Below are 10,855 nucleotides of genomic sequence, written 5' to 3'. Positions count from 1 at the left end.
CCTCTCTCCATGTGTATATGTTTACTATACTATACTATCAATAAACACTATCAAGGGCCATAGCCCCGCCCCGTGAATTCTTCTTTGTTCCAAGCTAAGTAGACTCTGTCTCTGTTTTTTCAGCATTTCTTTGTAGCTCATTCCTTTAAGCCTGGGACTAGTCTGGTTGCTCTTTGCTAGACTCTCCAGGGCCACAAGTCCATTTTGTACTGACCAGAATTGGACACAGTATTCTCAGCACAGTCTCAGTGCATTATACAACATCACCATAACCACCTTTGACTTGTACTCTTTTTTATAGCTATATATCAAAGCATTCCATTTGCCTTTTTTTAATTTAGTTGTCGGCAATTATAATTGTTATTTTCTCCACAATTTAGTTTTGTTCAATTATTTTTAGACTCAGCTCACTACTGCCACCAACTGGTGAAGACGAGCACATGCTGTCCTCTGAAGCTTGTGCCGTTAGCCACCCGCATCTTTACACACTGCAGACTCACTTTGCAGCCACCCAGAGCTACAAGGTCGGAGGACAACGCAGCTCTGGGCAGATTACAGGCATGCCCACAGGTGCCTGGCCAGACCACAGGGGTCGCTGGTGCACGGTAAACCAAGGACACCCTGGCCGACCTAGCCCTCCGTCCCCCTGGGCAGTACTCAGCCAATTGTGCACCACTCCCTAGGAACTCCCGGTCATGGTCACTATCTCCAGGCTATAGGGCACATCCACGTGGAGCGTCTTTACTGGATGCGCCACTCAGGATCCCACCATTTGCCTTTTTGAAATAAGTGTAATCAAGGAATAAAAAATCATAGACAAGCTTTTTCCTACCTTGTGCCTTACTTTTGCATGGTCAATATACAGTTTCTGTCTTGTAAAAGATGCAAGTACATAAAATGAAAAAAACTTTTAATACTTCAGCCAGGTTATTGTTTACAAAAGAAAACATTTTAGACCTAATGTGCAGAAGAGCTTCAAAGGACACCGTCATTGCTAGATAAATCTTTATTGTTATGATACATTGTTGGAAAGATATCTTTATATAACTGGATGAGCTTCAAACTCCTTAAGGAGTTTACTAAGGGACACAGGCAAGCTCCCCAACACTGCTCACAATCCAACTTGAATTACACTCCAGTATGATACATGTAAAACCAAAGCAGACACAGAAACATCAAATATACATGGTTTCACAAAACACAGGGGAAAAACTATACAACACCTTCAACTTTTTTGTATATGATTCTTCTGATCTAAAAAAGGTATTTAAATAAAGATACAGTCTTTCTTTAGCTGTTATAAAAACGGTGAAAACTCAAAAGCAGCAATCTGTGAAAGGAAGCCCAAAGGAATTCTTGTGATTCATCCAATACGTCTTCGTCAGGTGGTTTGCTGGCTTCATATTCCAGGTGCAAACTGTATATCCCATTAGATGCATTGTTAAATATGAAGTCCACTTATGTACACAGGAATGGCTATACACCAAGGAGCATGCCCATGAAGTCAGACCCACTTTGTATTGTGATGGGGGCACCTGCTCCGTTATCCACAAATATAGACGTGTATTGCCCAGCCTGGAGAACAGGAAAAGATGAACCCGTTAGTAGCTGCAGCAGTCAGATAGAAAATTAACGTGCACTGTGAATATGAAAGAAATGGATGCTGTTTGGCACAAGGCAAGGCCACATGCCATTAAATAGCCATTGCGCTGTTTAAAACATGCTTTCAAAAGTTCTTAACAAATTGATGCAATTGTGTGTCACTCATTCCCTCATTTGCACTATCTGCACCCTGTTTTGCGAATTTCTGCAGGAATGCACAGAATCACATATTCATTTAAGGCTAAGGTGCAAATAACAACTGCAGCTGCAAAGCATTCGCTAAAATGTGGTTTGCAACAATTGCGACAGATGCAACACTTTAGTACATCTACCCCTTCGTGTCCTGAAACAGCCTATCTGCAATTCCAGTAATCCGTGCACATACACTGAAACATCCTACCTGCAATTCCAGTAATCCGTGCACATGTACTGAAACATCCTGCCTGCAATTCCAGTAATCCAAGCACATGCACTGAAACATCCTACCTGCAATTCCAGTAATCCGTGCACATGCACTGAAACATCCTACCTGCAATTCCAGTAATCCGAGCACATGCACTGAAACATTCTACCTGCAATTCCAGTAATCCATACATATGCACTGAAACATCCTACCTGCAATTCCAGTAATCCGTGCACATGCACTGTGAAAATTTTACTGTTGCTCTCCAGTCCAACTATCATTTCTAATGACCTGAAAGGAAAATAAAAAAGGAACAGTGTTATTAATTAATTTTAAAAGAGTTTTAAGAAATCATCACATCTTGGAAATGTGATAAACAATTAAAGTTGTACCAAACACTGCCCGTCAACTTCATAAGGACGTGTACCTAGTATTGGGTTGGGACACCATTTGTCCTGATCACAGCCTTACAATGATGTGGCATAGACTCCACAAGGCCCTGGAAGGTGTCTTGAGGGATATTAATACATGCAGTCATAAATAATTCACACAATTGTGACAAATGTGTAGATCAGCTCAAACATGGCCAAATGGATTGAGATCTGGCTGTGGTAGACTCTGCTAGGCTCCTTCATTTATGATAGGAGTGAAAGAAAACTACATTCATTTAGGTCTCAAATGTACAGTTTTAAAGGAAACCTGTTTAAGCAAACATGTATTTTCATTTTAAAACATGATATCTGGTCCTATTATTTTGTTTTGAAATTAGTGTCTTTGTAGAACCACAATACTTGAAATTAGTGGTAAATACTTCCTACCTAAAGGGAATAGGAAAGCCAATAGTCTGTTACATGCCATTAGAAATTCCCAACAAAATCTTGAGCCATAATTGCCACTCTCATTTGCAGACGTTTCCTATTACCAAGGGTGGAATTGCCCTTTTTCCAGCTTAGGCAGTAAATCAGCAAAGGCAGAATGAAACATTCACAATTATAACCCTCCAGCCATCACTGTTTTATAACTACTTAAAGTTTATAGACCTTTTGATTGGAACCAAATTGTAGACATTTCAATCACTGGACTTTAGAAAGACAGCTAGAGCTTTAACCATGAGCCATTAAAATAACAGCGTGTGAGCACTGACGCAACAGCTTCAATCAGAAAGCTATCACGCTTTAGTCATGGTTATATGGAAACATGTCTAATGGCAGAAAAATATCTTGTTGGGTGCGGTTTTAACACATCAAAGATTAAAAACGCTTTGCTTCAATCTATATTAAAGTACCTCTAGACTTTTAATTTGAACAATGGTTCACTGTCACAAGTCAAGTCTTGACAAGTCTTCTGTGCAGTAGATAACTGGATTAGGAAAGATGGCCCGCGCTCCTCTCAAGAAAAACATCTCATTCACTCTTCTAATTTAGAAAAAAAAATACAACCAAACCAAAAACTTCCACCTTAAAGTGTCACAGAACTCCCTGCAGCATTTACAAGAAACACATTACGTAACCTTTGCTGTATCCTTCATTGTCCATATCGCAATCATTTTTTTTAGAATTTTTTTTTTCAGGCTGGAAATCTGTAGTATCATTAATACAAGTGCTAGTACATTCATTACTCAGTCTTGATAGCAAAGTTCCTGTTTCTTTTGTTTAAAAAAGTTTTTTTTTTTTCCACATTCCGAATGCTTTGTAGATAAATGGTGTCTCAGTTTTGCAGGATTAAGGGGTAGGTGTACTAAGATGGGCCAGTCGCAGCACAAACATACCACAATTTGCATTTGCATTGCGATTCTTAGCAACGTATACATTTTGTCGTATGTACTAAAAGAAAATATATTAATGAAAAGAGCCCCAGTAAACTAATTTCAATATGTGTTGCATCTTGTCAGTGCAGAGTCGAGCAACATTGTTCTAATAAATAGCGACAGTTGAGTTGTGGTTTGCTGCATCAGAGGGAGCCCGAAGGATAGCGTCTGTACATGCAAGAGTCCAAGAATCAAAATGACATTTTTTTTGTTAAGAGGTGTCAGGTTTTAAAAATATACAACAAAATCACACACACACATACATTTATAGTGATCAGTGTATTTTAAATGTATAAATCATTGCGCTGAAATAACATGAATGTGTTTTGGGTAGGTTACACATTAAATTGTGAGCAAAAATATAAATCTGTACAGTACACCTACACAGTATACAGTACAGTAGTAAAATCAAATGAACACCTAGCCCACTTTCTTTTTACTTTAGCCTGTAGGCTACCGGTAACACAAAATAAATCATGCTACTGTTATTATTAACTTTGCAGCCTAGATATTTGACACAAAATAGATCATGGTGGCACATTGACAAGTTATGATACTTACAGGAGGACAGTCAATTCTCGTTAATATGAATTTCAAGGGACCAGCAACACATTTTGAATTATACCACTAATTCGTATTATCATTAGTAGCCTATAAGCCAAATCTATATTGTCCATTTTTATTTAATTTAGACAGGGGTGCTGTGCTAAATTGTGCACAATTACAAAGCACCTGCACATTAATAGAATAGGTGTGTTTCGTATTCCTATACAGATGTTCAGAATGAGCTGGAGGAGTTAGTGGCACATGTGTGCAATCTATTGCTCCCAACACGTTAGGGAAACCAGAAATGTCATAGTTTTCAAGACTTCTAAATACACCCTGGTTTTAGGAAAAAATAGGTATTTGGCTGTTCACCTCATGCACGACTGGCAACACATGAGAAACAGTGGACTGGGAAATGCCAGCAATAACTGCAACTGTTTAAAACATACTTTCAAAAGTTCTTAACAAATTGATACAATTTCAAGTGTTTCGGACATCTCATTATAATATTTGAGAACCCTCATCTCTGCCCCCTTTTTGCGAATTTAACATAATTACATATTCATCTACATTTGAAATGCAAACTGAAACTGCTGCCGCAAAGCATTCCCTAAAAAGTCGCTAACAGCATTGCGCTTGTTTAGTACATTTCACCCTAGACTGCCGACTCGTTTGCAGCTGGTTTGCGACTATTGTGACAGGCACAACACTTTACACCTACTCCTAAGAGCTTTGTTTGACAAAATCTCCTGACAAATAATACCCTGGGGTTTGGGTCGTCCTCGGATCCAGTACATGTAAACACCAGTGCTGGTCCCACAACTGTTACCTTGTGTAGCAAAATACTCTATCAATTTCTAATGCAACATATTACACTCACTGAGTCACCAACTTTGCTCAAAAACACACCGGAAGACCAGGTGGCTGGGAAGCAATTTGAAAATGATTGGAGAGTGTACAGGATGCTACTTCTGGTGGGCTGTGATGTGGAAATGAAATGGTATTGGTGGTGCACAGTCATTAGGATTTATAGCATTTTAAATATGACGTTGTCAGAGCAGACTGTACACATGTAGTGGTAAGAGAATTTCCTTTTGGCATATAGTCTTGCGAGATATTAAACTTGGCTGAATAAACCCATATGATAACGTGGAGCTGAAATCGATCATTCACACTACCATACCTGTCAACACTGAGTTTTCAAAATAAGGGAGCGTTTGTAAACTGAATTGAAGTGAACACCTACACTTCAAAATGCATGGCTGAAGATGTGGTGCACACGGGAAGGCTTCACCTATCTTGATCATTGGACCACATTCTACAACAAGGACTATCTGTATAGACGGGATGGACTGCACTTAAATAACAAGGGAACCAGTCTACTTGGAGAAAAGATCCTCGAGCAGGTTCAGAAGCATTTAAACTAGAAAGGAAGGGGGGAGAAATCAACAAAAAACAGAAGGGAGACCGCATCAAAACAAGAACAACAACTCAGGTAAGACAACCATTAAATGTATTTATCTAAATGCTAGAAGTTACAGAAACAAAATTCTAGAACTTGAAGCTACTGCACTAACAAGTAACTATGATGTGATAGGTGTTACAGAAACGTGGTTGTCTGAGAGTGATGGGGACGAATATAATATTTGTGGGTATACACTGTATAGGAAAGACAGGCAGGACAGAAGAGGAGGAGGGGTAGCGCTATACATAAGAAACAGTCTTGAAGCCCAGGTGTTAAACCTGGACAAAGAAAATAAAACCGAATCAATATGGGTCAGAATAACGGACAAAAATTCAAAGGGCATAATAATAGGAGCATGCTATAGACCGCCAGATTCAGACGGTGAGCACAATAATCTGTTATACAATGACATTAGAAATGCATGTAGCAAAGGAGAAGCCATACTAATGGGGGATTTCAACTTCCCCCAAATAAAATGGGAAAACCCGGTGGGTAGCACGAAGGATGAAATAGAAATGGTGGAAATGACAAATGACTGCTTCCTAACACAATTTGTCAAGGCACCGACTAGAGGGGAGGCATGCCTTGATTTAGTCTTTTCAAATAACGAAGATAGAATAACTAAAACAGAGGTCAGAGAACCACTGGCAAACTCAGACCACAACATGGTCTCATTTGAAGTGTTTTTTAAAACCCCAAAAGTAATGACTAAAGCTAAGGTTTACAATTTTAGAAAAGCAAACTATGAAGGTATGAAACAGAGACTAACAGAAGTAGATTGGAGTAAAATAGAGAAAACACCCACAGAAGAAGGATGGTTGTTCTTCAAAAATGTAGTACTAGAGGCGCAAAACAATTACATCCCTAAAGTAGACAAATCTAAATGTAAAACTAAATTGCCAAAATGGTTTAATAGATCAATTAAAAAAAATATTCAGCAAAAAAAGGCACTTTACAGAGCATTAAAAAAGGACCAAAAAGAAAGTACGCAGAAAGAGTACACAGAACTGCAAACGCAAGTCAAAAAGGAAGTTAGAAAGGCCAAGAGAGAAATAGAAATGAACATTGCTAAGGGAGCTAAAACCAATTCCAAAATGTTTTTCCAATATTACAACAGCAAGAGAACATTCAAAGAGGAGATTAAATGTTTAAGAGATACAAATGGCAAAATCGTAGATGAAGAAAAAAAAATAGCAAATATATTAAATGATTACTTTTCACAAGTTTTTACAAAGGAAGATACTGACAACATGCCCCACATGTCATCCAGTTCCTATCCAGTTTTAAATAACTTTAGCATAACTGAGGCAGAAGTGTTAAAGGGACTAGGAGCTCTTAAAATAAACAAATCCCCTGGGCCGGATGAGATCCTTCCAGTAGTACTCAAAGAAATGAAAGAAGTAATTTACAAACCGCTAACCAAGATCATGCAGCAGTCTCTTGACACAGGGGTGGTACCGACAGACTGGAAAATTGCAAACGTAATACCGATCCACAAAAAGGGAAACAAAACTGAACTAGGTAACTACAGACCAGTAAGCCTGACTTCTATTATATGCAAACTTATGGAAACTATAATAAGATCCAAAATGGAAAATTACCTATATGGTAACAGGGTCCTGGGAGACAGTCAACATGGTTTTAGGAAAGGGAGATCGTGTCTATAACTTGCTTGATTTTTTTGAGGATGCAACATCGATAATGGATAATTGCAAAGCATATGACATGGTTTATTTAGATTTCCAGAAAGCTTTTGACAAAGTCCCGCACAAAAGATTAATTCTCAAACTGAATGCAGTTGGGATTCAAGGAAACACATGTACATGGATTAGGGAGTGGTTAACATGTAGAAAACAGAAAGTACTGATTAGAGGAAAAACCTCAGAATGGAGTGTGGTAACCAGTGGTGTACCACAGGGATCAGTATTAGGTCCTCTGCTATTCCTAATCTACATTAATGATTTAGATTCTGGTATAGTAAGCAAACTTGTTAAATTTGCAGACAACACAAAAGTAGGAGGAGTGGCAAACATTGTTGCAGCAGCAAAGGTCATTCAAAATGATCTAGACAAGATTCAGAACTGGGCAGACACATGGCAAATGAAATTTAATAGAGAAAAGTGTAAGGTACTGCACGCAGGAAATAAAAATGTACATTATAAATATACTGAAATTGGAGAAGGAATCTATGAAAAAGACCTAGGAGTTTTTGTTGACTCAGAAATGTCATCTAGATAATGTGGGGAAGCTATAAAAAAGGCTAACAAGATGCTCGGATACATTGTGAAAAGTGTTGAATTTAAATCAAGGGAAGTAATGTTAAAACTGTACAATGCACTAGTAAGACCTCATCTTGAATATTGTGTGCAGTTCTGGTCACCTCGCTATAAAAAAGATATTGCTGCTCTAGAAAGAGTGCAAAGAAGAGCGACCAGAATTATTCCGGGCTTAAAAGGCATGTCATATGCAGACAGGCTAAAAGAATTGAATCTGTTCAGTCTTGAACAAAGAAGACTACGTGGCGACCTAATTCAAGCATTCAAAATTCTAAAAGGTATTGACAGTGTCGACGCAAGGGACTTTTTCAGCCTGAAAAAAGAAACAAGGACCAGGGGTCACAAATGGAGATTAGACCAAGGGGCATTCAGAACAGAAAATAGGAGGCACTTTTTAACACAGAGAATTGTGAGGGTCTGGAATCAACTCTCCAGTAATGTTGTTGAAGCTGAGACCCTGGGATCCTTCAAGAAGCTGCTTGATGAGATTCTGGGATCAATAAGCTACTAACAACCAAACGAGCAAGATGGGCTGAATGGCCTCCTCTCGTTTGTAAACTTTCTTATGTTCTTATGTACATAAGACAATGGCATACAACTATTCCACTGTATTAATTCATTATATTTGCTTTTAAAAAGGAAAAATATCAAGCAGAAAAACAACCATGAGATGTTTCACAATCCAGCTCTGTCTTGGCCCCTGTGGTTCTTATTGCACTGTAGTTGTAGGCGGCATATTTGGCAGCAGACAATACTTTGTAAACATGTCCACTGCATTTGATTTAGCATGACAGCAAAGTATACACAGTAGATGTTGTTACTTTCATCACACAACACACCTAAAGGCTGAGTTTGGTACTGCACATTGACCTCATCATCAAAGGACAAGCTATGGCACCTACTTCATAACAAGAAAAAACATTAAATTCAATAAGTCCATCATAAAAAAAATATATTTTAAAAAACAACAAAATACATAACAATGTGGTATTGCGACGTTATTCATTACACTACACACATGTGGCGATCAGTAAGACCACTGTCAGCCACATTTCATTGTCAACTATCTTCTATTTTAATATTTATAATATTTTATTGCGCGTTAAACACACGTTCTCAATCAATCTGAATTTCTAAAGCAATGCTGATGCTGAAATTGTAATAGAAATGCTTATCTTTCACTATGTGTGTGAATTTTAGACTTTTCTGCAGAATACTTCAATGAGTGAGTTTGGGAACATGTCTACAACAGATTTGCTGAACTAGTCACAACATGCATTTATAACTTTCTTGATCTCCGTTTTCCCTTTGGCAGTGAAAGATGTTATTGAAGCGCTGGTTTTCTGAGTGTCACTGGCTTTTTGGTGTTTGTGTGATCTCTCATGCTTACCGCACACATCACCATTCTTGCTCCCACCATTAAAACCAGTCCTTCATAGTTTACAGAAAGTATGTCGTTTTGCAACGTTGCTTAGGACCAGGAGAGCTTATCACAATCGCTGTAGCTGACCAACTACTGAATACACATGCCTGCCACAGAGCTCCCCTGGGTCAGACTATCAGGTATTGAGGTATTATTGTAAAGCAATAGTATATGCAAGGCACTAGACTTACAGCTATTTCATAACCAGTTTCATACACTAATACACACAGGATTAAAACCCCATCCTTGTTATTATTAATCATATGCGTAACACTCCCCCTCATATACTGACTGGTTTGGTCCAGAATGAAACTGAGATTTTGAAAAAAGGCGCATCCGTTTGCAAAAAAAGATTTGTGTAAGGCCGCAGGTACCCTTTCTTTGTTTGTCGCGTTTTATATTTTTAATAAATGTTTAGCTTATTATATCTACTTGGTTTCTGATATATGGGTCTAGAAATAAGAACTGTTCCAATTATTGCATGTAAGTGATAACGCTGACACCTTAGCACAGCGTTGATACAGGTTCCCTCGTGTCTCTTACTCATTATTCGCTCCCTGCTGACCCTGCATGCTGGCGAGATGGGAGCACGGAAGAATGCACAAGATGCCACGGAAGCAAATGCAGATGTGTCATATGTTTCCATGTAAAGCCACATATACACAAATCTATATGCCGCAGTTGGCAAATTGGTAAACAAAAGGAAAACCGTGTATACATGAATTCCGCAGTTGGCAATGAATTACTGTATATATGTATATATATATATATATATATATATATATATATATATATATATATATATATATATATATATATATATATATATACACAAGTCTACACCCCCTCAAACTTTTTTTCACATTTTGTTGTGTCAGTGCCTCAGAGTTTCATGCTTTTAACTGCTTTTAATTTTTTTTCCACTTATCTACACACCATTGTCCACACTGTTAAGGGTGAAAAAAGTTTTTATTGAGACAAAAAAAAATATTACAAATACAAAACTGAAAGATCGTAATTGGATAAGTCTCCACCCCCTGAGTTAATATTTGGTGGAAGCACCTTTGGCAGCAATTACAGCTGTGAGTCTGTTGGGATAGGTCTCTACCAACTTTGCACACCTAGATTTGGCAATATTTGGCCATTCTTTACAAAACTGTTCAAGCTCTGTCAAGTTCCTTGGGAGCATTGATGGACAGCAATCTTCAAGTCATGCCACACATTTTCGATTGGATTTAGGTTGGGGCTCTGACTGGGCCACTCAAGGACATTTACCTTTTTGTTCCTTAGCCACTCCAATGTAGCTTTGGCTGTGTGCTTTGGGTCGTTGTCA

At 38.3% G+C, this 10,855-nt stretch overlaps 1 protein-coding gene across 4 annotated transcripts in view; it reads right to left on the bottom strand.

Moving 5' to 3' along the window:
• Positions 1-912: 912 nt before the first annotated feature.
• Positions 913-10,855, bottom strand: part of LOC121328407 (adipolin-like) — a 56,673-nt gene continuing 46,730 nt past the window's right edge. For all 4 annotated transcript variants that reach the window (XM_041273051.1, XM_041273050.1, XM_041273049.1 and 1 more), the window contains 2 exons: positions 2,218-2,296; positions 913-1,575 (listed from right to left, as the gene is read on the bottom strand). In XM_041273051.1, coding sequence (XP_041128985.1) covers positions 1,477-1,575; positions 2,218-2,296 — 178 coding nt within the window. In that variant the 3' untranslated portion in view covers positions 913-1,476. The remainder of the gene's footprint in view (positions 1,576-2,217; positions 2,297-10,855) is intronic.

The sequence above is a fragment of the Polyodon spathula genome, chromosome 16 (genome assembly GCF_017654505.1).
Source record: "Polyodon spathula isolate WHYD16114869_AA chromosome 16, ASM1765450v1, whole genome shotgun sequence".
NCBI lineage: Eukaryota > Metazoa > Chordata > Actinopteri > Acipenseriformes > Polyodontidae > Polyodon > Polyodon spathula.
The sequence above is the reverse complement of the archived record's forward strand: the minus strand, read 5'-3'. Positions and strand labels throughout refer to the sequence as shown.